Below are 21,252 nucleotides of genomic sequence, written 5' to 3' on the forward strand. Positions count from 1 at the left end.
CCAGCCTCCGTCTGTGAATGAGTGGCGGCAGCCTCTTCACTTCGCTGGGTAGTGTTTGCCTCTAACATCAGCACTTCGACACAAAAGGCACACACGAGAGAGAGGCAGACTGTGCTGAGAAAACACGTGCATGGGTCACATGCAGAGTGGTTCTATTCGCTTTTCCCCTTCCATGCCAGGATGCAAGGGGTCTCCTCAGCTAACTGCCACCACAGCTGCTGAGATACGGTGTGGACTCACTGGGAGAAAAGAAACAAGCCACTTACAGCACGAAGCTTCAAAAGCACAGGCTCCGGAAAATACCTTAAAGGTAAAGTCTGTATTCCCAGTGGGGCTGTAAAGAAGTGCTGGTTAAGGTGACTTCATGGGCAGAAGTCCTGCGGGCTTGGGGAAGGAACCCCAGCAGCAGCTACCAAGGGCCAGGCCCCACCCACCGTGCTGTAGCGGGAATGGCCCCCAAATGCTCCAGCCGAACAGACTAGCTGAGTCAGTGTTCCAGGCAGCTTCGGTGTAAACCCAAGGGAGAGCCTGGGGGACCCAAGCGAGTCAGCAGACTGCTATAGATGTGTCCGCTTTCTTTATCACTACATATTTGAAAAGCATCATTCAGTATCTGGCTTGAAGTCCAGAAACCTTTGAACTTAGCCAACCAGGATACGAGAGGCAGTAAGCAGGCATGGGATTCCTACTGTGAGCCCATAGCATTCAAGTTTAAGGTGATGACCCAATAATTTCTCATCCAAACTGGGGCACTTTTTAAAAGTGAAAGGGGATGCTGTTAAAAATTACACCAGGACCACAGGAATAAACCAGCACTGTCCGTGTAAACTGGGCAGGGTCTTCCATGGACCCAAGCTATTTGTGATCTAGGTGAAACCGGGTGGGGATGGGGGATGACCACCTCAATAAATGGTACGAGACTGAGGCCACCAGACTCCCAGGAAGTTGGCATGGGCCCCCGAGGCTGGTCCCCGGGCTCCTGGCTGTGGAGACTGTGTGAAACAAGGGCCCTTATGTCTCTGACTGGAGAAAGAAACTCCAGAGCAGATGACTTCTTTCACATGGCTCATGTGAATGTCATGTGCAAAGGTCTTGAGAACTGAGGGTAGCAGGGACGCCCTGTGGTTTCTAACTGTCATCTGAAATGGCTCTTTCCTGCCAAACTGTACGCACACGCTTGATAATAGCCCCACACACATTCAGCCTTCTGCACACTGTGTCACATCTATGGGGATTGCTCAGAGTAGACAGTAAAGGGATGGCATCGTCAGAGTTCTCTAGAAAAAGAAAACGTCTATTGGGCAGGCCAGTGATGATAGCAATCAGCTCCCTGGTGCCTGGAGATAGTTTCAGGGTGCTTGTGTCCTTCCACCTGTGTTGTCCTTATGTGGTTTTTTCTACACACCAAACATCCCCTGCCCCAGCCTCGCCTGTGGGTTCCAGCTGCACTTGGCAGCAAAAGGATCCACTCCTTGCATGATCCACATTTTTGAGAAACAAGGCAAAACACCCAAACCCAACTCCAGGTACATTAAACAGACACATTTAAGAACTGGTTTCGGGGCCAGGACGCTGGCCAGACAACGGCATACACACCCATGCCTGAACGGGGATAACCGTGCACCACGCGGACGTTCACCCTCAGAGAAGTGAAAGAGGAAAGGAGGAAAAACTTACACTACTATCATCCATTCTCTCACGCCTTTTAGATTTGTGGGTCTCATAGTCTTCCATGAGGGTCTGCATCAGATTCTTGGGCCGCTGGGATCCGGCAGCCTCTTCGGGGGCTAAGTCAGGCTGCGAGCTGGGGCCTTCAGGTGAGGGGGATGGAGGAGGTTTGACTTTCTCTATTTTCCCTGAAACAACACGAAGAGAACACCCTTTCTAAGCTCGTCTGCTCATGACCGCTTCCAGAAAGAACACTGGCAAAAAGCAACCTCTGACAGAGAGCGGTACCAGAAAGGTAGTTAAGTACTGGTCACCGTCCTGCAAGGACCAAAGGTTGAAGATGATGTCACAAACCAATCCGACAAAGACCTCAAGGACACCAGTGCTACAAAGTCAGTCACACCAAGGAGGCCCTCAGGCACTTTGGAAATGTATGTCAGACAGTCACTGGCTCCGGTTATTTTGGGGATGTGTCCTCTATCACAGATAACAGAATTCTACTGTCAGAGGTGGCGGAGCTGCCAAGCCTTACAAACCCACGTTTTACCGTTGAGGAAAACAGGCTCTGCAAAGGGGACGCTGTGCTGAGGTCCCAGGGTGCTGGTGATGGTTCTAGGTCTCTTGCTTTCCTTGCCAGGTTCTTCCCTTATATCAGAAGCCACCATGGGCAGCTGGCCTGCCCAGCCTTTCTGCATGGACAGCACAGGACTACAAAACATTTGAATGAAAACCAGGCTTGTTCGTCCCAGGTCACCCCAGTCTTACACTGGCCAGCTTCATTCCTGACCTTACCTGCCAGGGTCCTGAGAGCATATGGGTTGAGACTCTCAGACCTTAGGATAGAAACACCAACAAAGGCAGGTTGGGTGTTGTAGAAAGGCATACGCCAGTCTTGGGAAAGGTGAGATTTTAGCTTTCTGAAGTGCCCTACAAGAATTCTCAGGAGAAGGAGATCAGGTCAACTGTGACGCCGTGAGGAATCCAGACACTTTCATTAAGACTGTCTGCATCCTTCCCTCTTGGGAAATGCCTGGCCCTGACTTCTGGCCCATCACGGGGTGGGTTTCATTGCCAGAGCCCCAAATATGCCTCTGAGAAGTATCTTCAGGTGCAACAGCCATGATTTTTCCAACTATGCCCATTGTGGGAGACACAGCTAGGGTGTGTAAACAAGGAATATGGAGGAAACACACAGAATAAATAGGGACATTCGAGCCTAAAAGTTTGGAAACCACCAGGGGAGGAGACAGATCCATTTGACCCCTTTTATTCCTAAGTGGAAGGTGGTTCATGTTTCTTACTCTTCCTCCCTAGACTTCTAAGTTGGCAACTGCCTGCTGTAACCATAGTTACAAGTGAAGCCTGGGGACCATGTCTCCATGTGGGCTGCTACAGCCCTTTTCTGGACATAGCTCCTTTTGAGGGGGGTTGGACACCCTCCCCACCCCCTAGAGTTCAGAAAACCCAGGTTTTAATTCTTGCACATCCATTCACTAGAACTATGTTGACCGTAGACAACCATTTCACGTCCCCACTCTTATCTTGGGCTGATCATTAAAGATCTCCAAGCTTCAACATTCCTAGTTATAAAAACAGAATTTGGGGAGAAGCTGTCTTTGAGGTCCCTTCTAACTCAAACGCTCTGTTATTGTGTCAATTATTGTTGGCAAGAGGATCAATCTTTATTGGCCATTATACGGCATATGGCCATCATATTTGGCAAATTAGGTGTAAAGTCGTTTTTAATACACAGAGCACTCTATCTACAGACCTATCATTCCATCATAACTTAGTGAAAATCATCGCCTTGACCTAAATTACCCAGATCACTAGTAAAAAGTCTTTTGATATGGACAGTAAGGCAATAAATATTTCAAAGTTCTCAAATTCACTAGCAATGGATTCGATTTTTTATTATGGAAAAGGAATGCTATCATGATACCTATGGATCCATCGACTATATTAAATAGTTAGCAACATTTTACCATGCTTTGGTCATCTATCCTTCCTTCCTCTTTTCACACTGAAATATTTTAAAACAACCCTAGACCTTAGGTAGTATCACCCCTGAATGCTTAGTATGTGTCTCTAAAAATTCCCATTGACTTTTTAAATGAAGCCTTGAGAAATTATACAGCATAGAGGTGAGCATGCTGCTCCGGAGCCAGCCACTTGGGTTTGAATCCACTACTTAACAGCCGTTATCTTGGGCAAGTTACTTACTGTTTCTCTATCTCAGTGTCCTCGTCTGTAAAATGGGTATGATGCTTAGAGGTACCTACCTCACACAGTTGATATAAGGACTAAGTTAATATTTGTATGGTATTTAAAACAGTGATCATCCAATGAATCTAGTTACTATGTATTTGTAATCTCAAAGAACAATATGTCTACCACGTGAGAGTGAGTGATTTCAAGGGCATATTCGGCATAAGATTTTTGCAACTCTTCTAGAACTAGAACTAGACACCAAATTGCCAGGTTGATCATTTTCCAACTGACTTCACGGGTGTCCATATAATTTCCCAGCAGTCATCTCTCCAGTATTAACCTTCTAGAAAGCAGAATCCATATTCACTGTTCTAACTTCGCCCTTCCACACATACCACAGTAGGACCCCTGGATCACGGCACTTTTATACTTCCATGAAAGCCTTTTCACATATTGACTTGTATCAGACCTGATTTTTTAAACTTCTCTTCTCAGTTAAACTATAATGTCAGGATAGGGATGATTTCAACCATTATGAATCCTTGAACTCATCTGAATGTAAGCTCCATTAAAGCAGGACCTTGTCTGTCCTGGTCATTGCTGGATCCCAGCACCCACTGGGTATGTGGCAGAAGGCAGGAGCTCATGTTTGCTGAATGAACCAGTAAGTACATTATGACATATACGTAGCAGCCACTTGTTAAATGCTTGTGCATTGGAACAAAAGTCCCAGTAAAGAATCTGAGGAGAGTTTAAATGTTTTCACCAAGGCCACGAAATAAAGCAATCTTGGTCTACAGAATCACAGACTTAATGACTTTGTAGTAATAGCAAGCACATTTATGTGGCATTTTATTTATAGGCTTCATGTCCTTTGATCCTTACAGCAACCCTGGGATGTAGTCAGGGTCGATGCCATGACATCTGTGAATGGTTTAGACCACAGAGACTCAGAGACTAATGCCAGCCCAAGTTAACATTAGCTAGAGTAACAATCAGAGTTGGGGCTGGTCTGGAACACAAATTGTATTGATTGTGGCTAAATTAGATGATGGGATGTATGCTGAAAGAGAATCATAATGAGAGCGAAGGGTTAATATAGAGACATAGTCAAGTATTGAACATTAAAAGACATTTTCCAGCTTATTCTGGATATTCCAGCAAAACTACCCATCCCTAGAGCAAGTTTTACCAGTTCTAGCCACTAGAGGTCACATGAGTAGTAGGTAAGAAAGACTGGCTGAGCAGGTCTGGAACTGCCACTTCCAAAGAAGAGGTTGACAGGTCTTCCAGAGAACAGCTTTCAGATTAACCAACCCCACGTCAGAGCCTCAAGAGAAGCTGTCATGAGTCCCCAGAGAAAGGAGACACCACGACCCATCCCTGGACTTCTGGCCAGCAGTCCGGTTGGGATTAGGGCAAGTCAGCTTGGCTGGGCTTCTCTGCTGTGCCCTGTGATCTCCAACCATCCTGCCCCCCAGTATGGTTCAAACTATGCACTGTGCCATCTCAGGAATCACACAGATTGCCAAATAGCTGGAGGGGCATCTGCTCCATACTCAACATCTTCCTCAGAAGGCCCAAGATTGAAGCCAACAGTCCTCTCGATGAGGATGGTGAAGAAACTTCTAATTGTCTTCCCCCAGCGATGGACACTGCACACACCACCACTGTTGGGGTCTCGGAGATCATCACATGAATGTAATGCGAAGTCTGTCTCCCCTTTGTCCATGGCCCTGTAAGGCCCCTTGAAATTCCTTGGCCCAGAGAACATACCCCATTACAATTCCAGAACAGGGATGGTTACCTTTGGTGCTCACTGGCGCACATCTTACACAGCACTTCCCAGCGCCAACATGTCCCATCCCCAATTTGTCCACCAAAACTTGCTCTCATGTGTTTATTCACTTAGTGAATGACTGACTAGCTGATGGTCGCTGAAAGGGGCCTCTGTTTTCAATGACAAACATCCTGCTGTCTAGCTCCTCATCTGGACAGCATACTCTACAAACTAGCTCTCTTGAAGGACACCTGTCCCTGCGAAACAGCAGGAACAGAAAGCGTCACGAAGACCTCGGGTAACATCTGTGTTGGTCTTGGCCAAAAGCTGGTACCTGACATTAACAGAGCAGAGAGCAGGTGCAATGTGAGTTCTATGACATTTGACATAAGGAACCAACAGAATAAACCTAGGCGGGAATTCTCAGTGGAGGGTAGGAGACATTTTCAAGTTTCCTTCATAAACATGATTTTGTTCACCTAGAGTAACTTTATTTATTTATTAGTTATTATTTTTTAATTTTTAAAAAATGTCAGTATCGTTAACAGACAGTGTTATATTCATTTCGGGTGTACAATATCATGATTCAACAATTCTGTATGTTACTCAGTGCTCATCATGATAAGTGCCCTCTTACTGCCCGCCACCTATTTCATCCATCCCCCCACCCACCTCCCCTCTGGTGACCATCAGTTTGTTCTCTGTAATTAAGAGTGTTTCTTGGTTTCCCTCACTCTCTTTTTTCCCTTCACTCATTTTGTTTTTTAAATTCCACATGAGTGAACTCAAATGGTATTTGTCTTCCTCTGACTTATTTCACTTAGCATTATACCTTCTAGATCCGTCCATGTTGTTGCACATGTCAAGATTTCATTTTTTAATGGCTGAGTAATATTCCATTGCGTGTGTGTGTGTGTGTGTGTGTGTGTGTGTACACATTCATACCATGTCTTCCTTATTCATTCATCTATCAGCGGACACTTGGGTTGTTTCCATAGTTTGGCTCTTGTAAATAATGTTGCAATAAGCATGGGGGTACATGTATCTTTTTGAACTAGGTGTTCATACTCTTTGGGTCAATACTCATCTAGAGTAATTTGAGACTTACTACGCTCTTAAAGGCGTTTGAAGATAAGCAGCTTCACTTGGGTGGGACGATTCCAGAGCTCCTTCTAAAATTGTGTCCTATCGGCTTAGCTTTGTGAGGTAGTACTAGCTGCTAAGAGTCATTGCTAAACACTAGGTTAAAGAAAGCTTTAAAAATAAAATGAGATGGATTTCCTTACCAGAGGACTTCTCCAAAGTTTTAGTGCTACTGTGACCATGAATCACTAATTCAAGGATGGGTTGTAATATTTCTCAAATTCATTTAACCAGAGAACCTCATTTCATAAAATCCCTATTAATAGCTCAAGGAAAACAGTTTGTGAAATACTGTTCTCTAGTGTACACCAGTTAGCTTAACCAGCTCCCACAAATTCAGCTCATAATTAAGTAGAGGCACAAAGCTTATGTACAAGCATTTTTACCATCGTATTTTTGTATAACGATATACGTGGAAACAACCAAGATGTCTGACCACAGGAGAATGGTTAAATTAGTTTGACTTATTTAGATAATCAGGTATTATTTAGTTATCACAAATCATGTTTTCGTCTCTCAAATTTAGAGGAATAGTTAAGGTCATGGGAAAATACTCAAAATACTTTAAGAAAAAAAACCCAACAGGTTGTAAAAGCAGATCTGTTGCAGGGGTTTAAGAGTACAGACTCTGGAGCTAGACTGCCAGGGTTCAAATCCCGGTTCCCCACTTATTCACTGCGTGAAAGAAAGCAAAAGTGCACGCGTCACCGTACTCCGTGTAAGATGAACAGTCCTGGGGTAGCAGAATACTAGCCTCCACAACGACGGCCACATCCTAATCCCTAAAACCTGCGAAGATGTTGCCTTCACGGCAACAAGGACTTTGCAGGTGCGATGAAGTTAAGGGCAAGGCGATCCCGCATTATCCGGTTGGGCTTGATGTACCACTCGGGTCCTGATAAGAGGGAACCAGGAGGGTCAGAGAGAGAAAGGAAGACTTGAAGACACTACGCTGTAGGCTGTGAAGATGGCAGAAGGAGCCATGAGCCAAGAAATGCATGTAGCTTCTAGAAGTGGAAAAGGGAAGGAGCCCAAAAGAGCCCCTGGAAGGAACATAGCCCTACTAATGCACTGATTTGAGCTCAGGGAGACACTATCTGAGTCTGCTTGAGGAGCCCTAACAAAGTACCATGAACTGGGTGACTTACCCAACGGAGATGTAGTTTTTCACAGTTCTGGAGGCTGGAAGTCTAAAATCAGGTTGCTAGCATGGTTGGGTTCTGGTGAGGACTGTCTTCCTATTTTGCAGATGGCCACCTCTCACTGTGTCCTCATATGGCAGAGACAGAGAGAGAGCTGGCTCTCTGGTGTCTTCTTAGAAGGGCACCAATTCCATCATGAGGGCCCCACCCTCATGACCTCATCTAACACTAATTACCTCTTACAAAGTGCTCATCTCCATTGGGGTTAGGGCTCAACCTATGAAATTTAGGGGGGAACACAATTCAACCCAGAGCTGACGCACCGCAAACTTCGGACCTCTAGAACTGTAAGATAATAAATTTGTGTGGTTAAAGCCACTATATTTGTGGTGATTTGTCACAGCAATGATAAGAAATTAATACAAATGTAAACCCAATATTATCTTCCACGCATGTATGTGCATGGAGAAAACTAGGCACGTAGCAGTTAGGATGATAAGCCACGTTTATTTTTATCTTTATTCTTGGTTTCCAGTTTTTTCCTATGATAAGCATGAATAAATTTAAAATATAAAACAAGCCAGAAAAAATTCTTTTAAATATTATTAGCCATGCTGAGAAAAGTAGATAAAGCCGCCTGCTTTAACCTTCACGAACGAGGCAATCCACATGCCTTTCCGTCTCACTGACGAGCTGACACCTCGCCAGGCCCCCGATCAGCACCGCTCACGTCCGCGACAGTGGCACTCACAGGCCGTAGGTCTGCAAGGTGGACTAAGGAGCAGAGGGGGCAGCTACATCTCACTCCAAATTAGTAAATGCTGTGTCCCATCACTACTGGAAAAGTAAAAAACATGAACTTGTGTTTCCTGTTTCTGTTTTATAAAGAAACTATTATTATAAATAACTATTATTATAAATCATTAAACCAGTTTCTGGTCGAGAGACGGAAAGCCATGCCTTGGCTGCACTTCTGGATTTTCCAGGCAAGAAGGATTTCCCTTGGGCATCTGCGACGGGCTGTGCTGCCGGGGGTGGGGGTGGGGGTGGTGGCAGACAGAAAGAACCAGGAACCCGAGCGAGGGCTGCACGTCCTCAAAACACAGCTGTCACCACCCCTGACAGCCCAAACCCTCCTTCTGTAAGAACAAGGCTAACTTCTAACAGCCCAAGAACATGGGTTCCAAAAGTTTAGAAAATTATTTTGGCCAAACACTATGTTTTTGGTGATTATTATATTCCATATCTACGGTATCTGAGTTCTTAAATCAAAGATCCTTTGTTTCTACATTTCTCAAAAGAAAAGAAAAAGCCATCACCCACTCTTACTTAAAAACCAAACCGAACCGAACAAAGACGCCCACCAGATGCCATGCCTCAGCCAGGCCTTCTTCAATGACCTCCTTTCTTCACGCGGCACGCGGATAAGATTGCAAACATCTAAGACAGTCGACTCACAAGTCCCCAGAAAGAAATGAGCTCAGACTTGTATTTTCAATTTCATTTCCTCCCAGTAAAAGGGAATATCCTGCCTGTCAGACCCAGGGCACGGGAGCTTGTGGGGTTCCAGCTGTGACCTCCACACCAAGAGCTGGTCACTGCTCCTTTCATCTCTTTTTCTGAAGTCCACAGGGGTGGGAAAATGCAATGATAGGAATCTTCAGATTGTAAGCATAGCTCAGACGTGAGAAATAGCCCTGCCCGGCGAAATAAGTCCGAGAAATTCCCAAATATTATTCCTTAAAGGTTGGGGTGTTGGATGCATTGCTGCTATTAGGTCATCCCCTATGAACAAGGCTAGAAGGTGAAACCTCTAGAAGGAAAGAGCTCTGCTTCTCTAGGGGAAGACCAAAAAAGCAAAAAATTAGGTTAAAACAGGAAGAATGGACATCGCGGCAAGTAGCAATTTCCCCACCAAGATCTTTTTGTTAAACGCATTTCCACCAACATGGTGGGTCCAACTGTGCGACGATTACCCCCTCCCCCCAAAGGGAAAGAGAAAAGGAAACATTTTTATGGACTTGCAATTGGATTGTCATCGAATACACTTTGGTTTCTGAAATCACAGCTGACTATTGAAAACTATTTCCTGGGCCCAGAGTTTGTAAGTGAGACTTTAGTTTTAAAGAAGTAAACATGAAAATACAACAACTAGGAACAGAAAGAGATCTTATAATGCATGTTTTGACATTTATTTTTAGGTTCACAGTAGCTATAGAAGAGGAACCTCATAAGTAATTCTGTAAGGTTTTCTAGGCCTTTTCTTAAAACGTAACAGTAACTATAATAACAACAAAACAGTAACTCTTTTGGGGAGCCTTCTGTGTCCTGGGCACTGTTCTAACTTACTGATGAGGTTGGTACTCTCTTATTCCCATTTTACTGGCGAGGAAACTGAGGTTTATAGAGGTGAAGTAAAGTCGGTGACACAGTTAGCAGGCAGGGGAGTCAGGATTTGAACTTTGGGTATAAATCCAGAGAAGCGACGGTCACATGGAGGCACCTAATTTCCCCTGACTAGCTTTTTTATAGAAGGTATGAATTTATATTTGATACGTGAAGACAGGCTGGAAATAGCTGTGAGGTCAGATGCACACAGGTTTTGGGAAACCTTTGAAGTTTACAGGGAAAGTCATGAGAAATAAAATACCACGACATGAAATACAGTATGTATTGTCTGGTGCTTGAATGGCATGTCTTACACACTCCCCACCACTGCCCCTAGCTGGCCACCCCGTAAGTAGTAGCTTATTCACAAAGATCAAATGGATCCGAAATGCCAGTCTCCTGAGGGAAGTAACAGCCAGTCATGACGGCTAGTAAGAGACGTAGTCATATCCTGACCGGACTTCAGCGATCACAGGGGACATCCTGCTCCCACGCCTGGCTTTGATTAGCTCATATTTCTTACCAGGGGTAGAGCAGGGATCTTATAAGAATTAGGTCCTTTGATTCATCATTTCTTTCTCAGCTCAAGATGACATCTTTTTTGGCATGTGGTGGGGTCTGATTTTTTGGAAGCTGCTCTCTTAACTTAGCGTGGAGCAGCTGCCCATGGCGGTCAACAGTAAGCAGCAAGGACACCATGAGGTGGCCCCAGAAAGGCTACAGCCCCACTGGGAGGCAACCCAGACACTCTGGGTATATCAGATGACCAGCACAAAGAGCAGTGACAAAAGGACTTGCTTACAGGGAGGAACCAAACTGGTGGAAATGTAGTGCCCTTTCCAAAGTTCTTCTTTGGAAGAAGCCACACCCCACAGACTTTGCATGGAAGGAAGACGGGGAGTCCCTATCTCCTCGGGAGCGAGGCTAACTGGTTTTACCACAGCAGCTGTTCTTTTCCAACCCTGGAGGAGGATGTCTAAAAAAACTTTGAATTCTGTAATGTGAGAAGCGCTTTCATCACATACGCTCACCCCTTGCCAAACATTCCTTCAGTCTAGCCTTTCCTTGACCATTCCTTCCCAAGCGTGCATTTTTAAAACGGAACATATTTGGGGCACTTGGCTTGGCTCCGTCGGTGAAGCATGTGACTCTTGATTTCAGCTCAGGTCATGATCTCAGGGTCATGAGATCCAGCCCCATGTCGGGCTCTGTGCTTAGCATGGAGTCTGCTTGAGATTCTCTCCCTCTGCCCCTCCCCCCACCTGTACACTCTAAATACATAAATAAAAAATAAAAATCTTAAAAAAGAATGAACATATTTGCTCGGTTCAGATGAAGTAAAACACAGGAAGCTTCTGGTCCAAGGCAGAAGGATCAACCTTGAGCAAAAGAGAACAGCAGAAAGCAGTCACAGTGCTCAATGACCACTAGTGCCCACTCCACCAAACATGTTCAGTTAATGGAATGAACACTTAACTCCTGCTCGTCCTCAAACTAAGAAATTGATTCCTTCTTTGCATACCCAATTCCTGAACGATTTCAGGGAATGGGCCTGTTTCTGGAGTGAATGCCTGTGTTTCTTTCTGGGGAATGAACTTTCAGCAAGAACTCACAGGAGCCATCAGGCTAGATAGTTGACACAGACTATGGTCGTCCCCTCCGCCATCTGTCAGCTCTTTGGACAGCACCAGCAATTTTGCCATTGTGATTTCGAGCACTGGAGTTAAGTTCTGGAACCACTTGGGGTCACTAGGGCAACACTGTCGCATGGCCTCTGAGAGCAAACTCATTGACCCAGACCACGGTGAGCAGAGCATTTCAGAGCTATAGTGATTCCAAAAAGCAGGGGGCAGGAAGGACCCAAGACAATTCAGGTGTTAGGCCTTAGAATGAGAGAAGGTGGGAGGAGACGGAGCTCAGTCACTGTAGGTTGGAGAGAGAAGCTGTTACACACCTTGTAGACCTCCAGGGCAGCGGGGGGCAGGTTCAGCAGAGGACACGGAAGCGTATAAAAAGAATACAGATTTTGGAATCAAAGGAGCCTGAGTTTGAACCTGGCTCTGCCACTTCCTGGCTGAGTGACCTCAGGCAGGTTACTTAATCTCTCTGGACTCTGATATTAATTCTTTGAAAGGTGAATAATATTATATGTCCACAATCTCTTCTGTCCAGTTTCAAAATCCAAACAAAGCTCTGAAAACCAAGTTATAACCTATTTGGCAACAAAATCTGACAAGACCCAGCATGCGGCTCTTCTTAGACTTTATTTATCCCGCTCAATCTAACTAAGCTTTCCTAAGTTTTATAGCAGAAATCTAATTTAATGATAGGGAGTTGCTCCAGACCCCACCCGGGTGGGTTACGTAATAGTATATGCCTTGCATTGCTTTTCTAAATAATAGTTTTTACACTCTATGGCTGAAATAAGAAAAATTCTGAATATTTCCGGCCTGAAGGACTTGGATAATTTGTATTACATCTCAGAAGACTGATGGGAGGATTAAGTGAGCAAATGAAAAATGAGAAAATGTGTGTGAAATAACTAGTACAATATACTCTTTAAGGTCTCGGTAACACGTAGCACCATGGTTAGGCATGTGTCACCAGAGAATGTTCAGGAAATATGGTAATAGACATAATGCTCTGCAAGATGTTCCACGTTAAGCTTTAGTACTTTCACAAGGCCAGCTGGAGCCCTACAGCTTGTACAGCCTGTGCCTGCCTGCAGGAAAGGGAAGCACTGTATAGAAGGAGAGCTCTCTCCCACCTGGGCCTGTGACAGAATGTTTCCACCAGTTGCCAACACAAGGTCTTCTACTGTGGAGCAATGAAGGCATCTCAAGTGAAACTTGGCCTCATCCAATTTTTTTTAATCTTGCATGGCATAAGCCATCAAGCTCTCCTTCATGAATCCTGTGCTGACATAAATATTTTTTCTGTCCAGGACTTTGTGATATTTGAAGATAATGAAGGGGAAAGAAAAAAGACCCAGTCGCTAATCTTTATAATAATGTAATGTCACCTCATGTGCGATCTTAATTCAAACTGACACCAGAAACTGAAAATCCTTGGAAATTTTATCTTTGTAAATGTATAACTATCATATCCTTCCATATATTATAAGACATGAACAGACACTTCAAGTTAGGGAACTCAACACCCACACCTTCTGCCCATGTCCCACTGGGCAAATTATCTGACTTGGTAGACCAGTTCAACATCTGGCACGAAAACGGAAACTATTTTTAAAACTAAAGTAATCATCACCTAACTAACTGGGTTTCTCTGTCATGCCTACAACTTGGAAGTGAAACCAGGATATCTAATAATAGACAACAGGCGCTAAAGTGAGAACTGTCTGTTGACAGCCTTAACACGAAAAGACATTTGAAAAGATCTAAATTGTAACTTCAATAAAAAGTTTGAGTTTTCCTCCCAAACTTGATCCTCAAGGGTATCTACAGCAGTGCTGTGGGTTGCACTGTCAAGTTAGGCTAGCGCACCTGCTGGAATGCTTCCTTTCTTCTCTACTTTTGAGTACTATCAACAGAAGGCACACATGTCTTCACTCTTGGGAATATGGCCTCTCACATGACACACGGTCTTTGTCAAGATGGCAACATGCCTTCAGAAGTTCTTGTACACAGGAAGACCTCAATAAAAGCTGGTGGAATGGACTCATTAAAGCAGCTCTTCATTGTCTGGCTCCAAACCAACTTTCTTTCATTTTGTTTTAAATTTCTTCCTTTAACCCACCCTAACCTTAATTAAGTACCTCAAACATACCAAGTTCTCTCTTCCTTTTGGGCTTCCTTAGGTGCCCTTCCTCCTCACTGCAACAACTGCTCCCCCACCCCTGAACCCAACTTCTACTCCTTCAGTTCAAAGCTCGGACGGTATTCTCCTAAGAAAGGAAAACTTCCCTTATACTCTCAATGAGGCGGTCTTCCTTGATCTGGACTCCTACAGGTTTTCATGCTTCTCTGCCATGAAATTGCCATCTTTGTCGGATGTTGTTTCTCTCATTGAACTGTAAGTTCCCCGAGGGCAGGAACTGTATCTACCTTGCTCACTTCTGTATGAGCAAAAGTCACGCAAACCCTATTTAAGTGAAACTTCTTCCTTAAAAATCACATAAGAGCCAACAAGATAAAATTTCCAAAATAATTTTCCTAATAACTTGCTTTTGAGAATGACAGTACCCTTTTAAAAATATCGTCTCCATCTTTGAAAGGCAAGGAAACTAAAAGCAAAAACATCTTTTCGACACCTGGGGAATGGTTGGGGAGAATTAGCAGACTTGCTCTTCCTTATGACATCTTGGCTCTCAGTGGAGTCTACTTCCCTTAGGTTTTAGGATTCCAGCATGTTTCCAGCATGATCTCCACCAGAGGAGAAGTTAAAAATTATATTTCTCGTCACCTAATATCGAATCATTAAGCTGAATTACACAACAAACCAGCTGAATCACCTCTTCTGGTGGGAGACGTGGAGTATTGCAGTAGGAACTTAGCATCATCTCCATTCACAAAACCAAAGTTGGAGCCAGCAGTTCCAACCCTGGTCCAGTTTGGCTGCTCAGAACGATGTGTCAGCCTCCTCCCCGATCATGAATTTGGAGGCTGGCTAGCCAAGCAATACTCCAAACATTTCCAGGCGTGGATAGAAAGAAAATACATTTTGTATTCAGGTTTTTTTCAATCCATGTTGTAATTCAGGGAAGCCCTGCCACCTACTTTAAATGTTCTAGAGATAAACATGAAGGAATGAGGTGCACATGCATCATTATCATGACTATGTTGAGGACAACAGTTAGACCACTGCAGTACACAGACTAGCCTGGATGAATTACCATGCACAGTCAATCCTCTGCAGGGGATATGGGAGAGGATATTAGCATTAGCACAGAGGGAAGTGCTGGGGAAAATCAGTCCTGGGCTGCTGGGATGCTGAGGGCAAACATAGAGCCCTGTCTTATTTTAAGCCCGGTGGGGAAGCCCAAGAGACCACAGCAGATCAGGGAACAGGGGAAAGTGTTGACATGTTTTATTTTTGTTCACATGCTAGAAATAAAAGAGGGGAACAATACAGTGGGAAGTTCAATTAAGAGGTAAAGAAAACTGAAAATACCCACTGAGCGCGTGCACGTTAAGGAAGGTTTTATAATGAAATAATGTAAAGGGGGCCTTGGGCAGGTAGAGCCCACTATAACTGATAGATGAGCCATGGTATCTACCTTCCATGTGAGCAGAAGTTGCTGAGACGCTTGAAGAACCTTCCTCCACTAGACTTTGCCTTCTTATGTAGGCCCTTCAGAGTTATTTACTTGTGAAGTAGGCTCCTCAGATTGGGCTGAATTCAAGTGGTACGAAAACTTTTTCTAGGATACTATATAGAATGCCCACTGGCATCTCTATCCCAAGATAGCCCACAAGAATTTAAAGTGAACTTGACAACTGAGGATCTTTGGGGAAAGCCAACCAGTCTCTATTAAGCACACGTATACACACACACACACACACACACACACACACACACACACACACACAATGCCCTTGAAAGTTTTCTTTGCCTCACTCAGCTGGCCATTGCCCTGTGACATACAGAAACTAAAAACCACACCAAGAAAGTCACCATGCTTTTCCTCTTTCTCTCCTTCATGAACAATTTAGTCCAAAAGCCACTGGGGAGGGGCTCAACAAGATGGTGTCTGCAGTGGGGGCGGAAGAGTCGCAGTGGCCCAGAGTAGTGTGCTAGAGCCACAGAGGAGTGGGTGGGGGAGAGTGGTATTCTAGCACATGGTATTGGAGCCCAAGTTGGATAAGAAAAATAGGAGATTGGTTACATAAGGTGAGGAAGGGATTGATCAAATAATAAATACATTGAGGGTAGTAGGAACCAGGTGTTTTGTTGTCAAGAAGGAGGTTACAACTATGGAGAGAATATGAACCCTGTGGTATTAGATTAGAATTAAAGGTATCAAGGTGAGCTCACGGTTTTCAAGATAGGTAGGTAGGTAGGTGGATAGATAGACAGACAGATAGAATATGTGTATATTCTCTAATTCTGTTTGTTGAGAGTGCCTGGGAGCAGTGACAATCCAATAACAGTGAGCACACCAGGCTCTCAGATTTTGGTTTCTAAATTCCATTCTCCACAAAAAGGAATTAGTGCTCTTTGAAGAAATGGCTAATTTCAGGGTTAGGAAAGTGTAAGATGAGACTGAAACATCTTGTGGTGTCAGAAAGTGAGGACCTGCCCGGAGAATGAGGACATGTCAAAAGGATGCTGAAGTTAGCTTGAAAGGACTCCCATAACCTATATCTAAAAAAATTAAGAATAAAAATAATAGAAAGGGATTCTAACCCACTGAATATAATAGGAATCCACAAGACCACATGGACATAAACAGATAAATGAATAGATTCAAAGTTTGATGAGGGGTGGGATAAAGATACATAGTACCAAAGTAACTCCCCACAGAATAGTTATTAATTACAAAGGACACAGTAATTTTACTATAGAAGCCTGTCAGACACTCCCTCAAACAAGTGATCAAAATTAATACCATGTGAAAAAAGTCAATATCTGTCCCTGTAAGGGACACCTGACCAGATATAGTGAGAACATAACCGAAGATGCAGAACCTAATGTCCTCATAGGAAAGCACAGATGAACCCAACTGAGGAACGTTCTACAAAATGGGGCGTGATGAAGCATCATGTTGGCAATTTACTCTCAAAGGGTTCAGAATAAAAGATATGTGTACTATAGTTGGGAATTTTTCTTTAGGTTGAGATTATTTCAAATCTAAAAATTAATAATCAAGACAGTTACCTTGAGTCACTGTAAATTTGAAGGTAGCCAAGTGTCAAGATGGGATTAATATCTGGATAAACCCAGTCAAATGCCAGCAATTATATGTTAGAGTAATGCTTTTTAGATGGTCTCCAGTGAAAGAAGTTTCCCCCTCAGTCCGTCATGAACCAATCCTTTAAAAAACACAAAATTCGGCACTTGGATTTGAGGGCAATATCAAATTGCAACAAGAGCTGTCAAATGCTTGCTCTCAGTATCTGTACTGATTCGCAGTGTGGACCGGTAACAAACAGTCCACGGACTAGCCCAGACCACACTTCGAGCAGCCCTTCTCCAACAGAAGGATGTGTGGCGATCCAACTGCCATCATATCCAAATGGGAAATAAAAATGACTGGTCACACTGTTAATCCATAATGGTAGCAACATTAATTACCACCATAATTAACATCAACCATTTATACAAAGCATTCAAGAAAGGGACTGCCCGGGCAGTGGGAAGGGACTAAAGACCTGCCTTTATATAGAGAAACTCAATTTCTCCAAATGTGTCATAGGACAAGAATCAATGAGACCACCCCTGATTCCAAAGCAATTGCATTGTGATGACTAAAAGGAAGACAAATCCAATTATACAGAAGAGGGATAAAAACATCTTCTATGGGTCAATCTGCAACACCAAGTCATGACTGTCATTGCTAGGAAGGGATCTGGCATTTAGAAGGGGTTAGCACAGCACATCTCCCAATCAGATGGGTTTGATTTAACTACAGAAGCTACTGATGCAAGCCGGTCCACACGTAGGCTCACTCTGCTGGGTCTGCGCCACACATGGCCCCTCCCTCAGCCAGAGGCAGCCCTTTCAAATAAGAGAACAACTCTCTACTAAAGCAAACCCACAGCAGAACAATGAGAAAGAAGCAATTGCACCCTCAGGGAAATTGGCAAACCATCCAGGCTCAGGGTTCTTCTAGGGGACGTTCTGACTTTGGTTGCATGTCCCTGGATGCTAAACCCCTCGCGTCGGTGCCCCCCTGATGCTAATTCTAGCCACACACAGAGGAGGCTCCACAAAGAGACATGGAAGCTGCAATCAGCCTTTCTGCGCAGCACCTGTCTCTGGCGCGTGTCGCTTACCTGGCGCGGTTTTGTAGGATGACGTTCGGGAGGGCAGCGACGGGGCATTCTTTGCCCTGGGGCTCTGAGTATTCTGCAAGACTTGTCTCTGCCTTTTCAGCTCCTCTTCCCTTTCCTGGGCTGCTCGGATCTCTTCCTCGATCATGGACAAAGTCCGCTGCTTCCTGGACCTCAACTTGAAGGGCCCGACCATCACATCGGACTCCTGAGTGGCCAGGAGTGAGGCTGTGCTCCTCAGCTCAGCTGCCTCCGAGTACTTGCTGAAATAGCTCCCCTCCGGTCTGGCCTCCTCCATGTTTACCGGGCCACTGGGCTGCACTGCCGGCGGCGGCTGGGAGGGCCCCCTTTCCCTGAGTGCCCTGTCTTCGGCAGGCAGAATCTTTGGTAACACCTCTCTTTTCTCTTGAACAGGAGAGGACACCTGGGGTGGCTCAAACATGCTCTGAGGCTTCTCTGAGCCGGGAGCCCCAGTTTCGGCTGCCTCTAGAGTTGCTCCAGGTCCCTGCTCTGTCCCACCCTTGCTGGTTTCGGACACGGCTCTATCCACTTGCTCGGCTATGGCTTGTTGAATGGCGTTCTGCACCAGGAGACCAGCCTGATATTCCAAGGGGTCATCAACTGATGGCGAGTCTCCCAGTGTGGATGAAGGGGAATAGAAACCGTGATCACTAAATGACTTGGAGACGCCTTCTCCCCGGCCCTCTGAAGGGTTGTCAGTTTGCGGAGTCTGGGGCAGAGAAAAATCCGCCAGTGAGTTCTCCTGGAGGGCATTGGTGGTCTCATTGGATGCCCCGCTGTCACTGATGTTGTCCATGCTAAAATCATTGGACAGGGTCTCCAGGACAGTGGTATCCTGGGACCTCACTGACAATTCATCCAAACCAGAGTCAAGCTCCTCTTGGGTCAGGGAGACATTGACTGACCTGGAAAACTGATCCAAGATCCCAGGGTCGTCATCCTTGACCACAGTGAGGACAGCCCGGGCACTGGTAAACTCCCCGTCCTCTGCCCACAGTTTGGATAAGGGCCCGCGTTTGGAAGGCTCACTGTAGGGCCCTTCCTTCCCCTGAGGAGCTGTGCTACCCTGGCTTCCGCCCGAAGACTGGCTGTCCAGGGCACAGCTGGCTTTCGGGCCCTTGGCTGTCGATGCACCCCCATCTTCTGGAGGTCCCCCGATGGAAGCTGGTCTCGAGATGGTCAGTGGCTTGTCTGAGTTGATTGACCCTAGAGGCCTGTAAAAGGGCTTGATAGAGAAGAGCCTGGGTGTACTCTGGCCCTTGGCCGCCGTTTGCCTGGAACTCTCCATGAGCTGGAACTGTTTGCGAGCCGCAGAGAAGTCTATCTGCTCGGTGACGATGTCGTCCTTCGCGGGTTCTGTGGCGCCTGCGTGGTCACGGGAGGGGGCGGGGCCTGCGCACGGCGGGGGCGGGGGCTGCTGCCGCATCAGCAGCTGCTCCTGCTGCGCCCTTCTCTCCTTGCGCTCCTTGTACTTCTTGTGCGACTCCAGGTGCTCCTCGTCCAGCTGCTCCTCGATGGTTTTCTCCTGGGGAGGGTTCCACCACTTCGCCGCAATGCCGGGATTCTTTTTCACGGCCTGACTCCGGATGAGCTCTCTCCTCTCCTTTTCCAGCTCTAGCATCTCTTCCGAAGGCCTCACTTTCCTGACACAGTATTGTTCCTTCTCGTTCTCGTCGTCCTCAAAGAGCTTGGAGGGCTTCTTGTCCTCGTGGAAGGCACGCAGCTCAAACTTGGCCTCCTTCTTCAGCGTGGTGAGCGTGAGCTCCCCATCGCGGCCCGAGCTTGGCGAGCTGGTGGGGGAGCTGGGGCTCGCGGGGGCCTGCAGGCTGTCCCCCAGCAGATCTCGGGGCTGGTCAGGGGAGTGGCCATTGGCTTTTCCACCCTCCGCCATGGCGTCAGAGTAGCTGGTCCCGAGCTCAATGTGAGAAGGGGCCTGTCTGCCAGCTGCCCTCTCCGTGGGCTCCGGCGGGACGGCTGCGTGGGCAGGTGGGCTTCGACCGCCCACCACGATGGCTGCTCCAGGCTCTGGGGACGATGTACCGTTGTAAGTTCCGTCCACAGCAGAATCACAGCAGCTGGCCTCCAGCACCTCGTCTAGATAGCGGATCTCTCTGGCCACGTCGTTATCCAGAGCTTCATGGTGATCACTGAGGAGGCCATTGTGGGGGGGTGAGTAGAAAGGGGAGGAGTGGTCCATAGAATGTGGGGTAGAGGTGATTCCCGGGACACTTTTACATTCTGCAACGGAGACCTCAATTTCCATGTTTTTGTGATCTGGGGGAAGGGAGCTGGTTGCAGGCTCCAAGGGGTTGGCACTGCAGTTGTCTCTCTGGTTTTTTAGCCGGATGTCATCCTCAGAAAGCTGGGGAGGCTTCTAGAATAAAGAAGACAACAAAAGTCAGAGTTAGATACTAAATCTCTTATGGAGGTGAACCCTGAGAAATTAGTTGGTAACTCATTCAAAGGAAAACTGAAACAATGACAAGTTCTTTGGAACAGAGATTTCCCTTCTAGTAATTCTTCACATACCCCTTTTGTCGTGGTGATTCATACGTAAACCTCTCAGTGTTACAGATTCCGCTTTGTTTCCTCAGTATCTGGAGAACTTTCCATAAATGCGAATCCCATTTTTAAATTTCAATGTAAGTTAAGATCCAGATCATTTGAAGACACTGTTCAAATATCTTCTAAAGTAGAAGAGATTCTATAGTGATTGTACCAGAATTACTACTGTAGAAATGTGATAGGACTATCTGTGTGTCCCCAACTATAATAAGATGGTTCCTTTGCATGAGCAATTCTTCTTGAACACATGATTCTCTGCCAGATGTAACTCAATTATTCTGGAGACAAGAACCATCTTGGAAAGTTTTTCCAAAATAAAATACTGGAAAGTGGTAGATTCCTTTCAAGGCCCCTTAACGGCGACAGTGCCCCATTGCTAAGG

The 21,252-nt window shown here is 45.7% G+C and overlaps 1 protein-coding gene across 9 annotated transcripts in view; it reads right to left on the reverse strand.

Annotated features, from left to right (window-relative positions):
• The window catches only part of PALM2AKAP2 (PALM2 and AKAP2 fusion), a 325,838-nt gene that overhangs the window by 12,943 nt on the left and 291,643 nt on the right, over nt 1-21,252 (reverse strand). For 8 of the 9 annotated variants that reach the window (XM_045814778.2, XM_087869488.1, XM_045814780.2 and 5 more), the window contains 2 exons: nt 18,288-20,679; nt 1,678-1,856 (listed from right to left, as the gene is read on the reverse strand). In XM_045814778.2, the coding sequence (XP_045670734.2) occupies nt 1,678-1,856; nt 18,288-20,679 (2,571 nt within the window). The remainder of the gene's footprint in view (nt 1-1,677; nt 1,857-18,287; nt 20,680-21,252) is intronic. The other variant, XM_087869487.1, reaches the window with a different exon arrangement.

Source organism: Ursus americanus, chromosome 18, assembly GCF_024610735.1.
Source record: "Ursus americanus isolate L20-20 chromosome 18, mUrsAme1.1.p, whole genome shotgun sequence".
NCBI lineage: Eukaryota > Metazoa > Chordata > Mammalia > Carnivora > Ursidae > Ursus > Ursus americanus.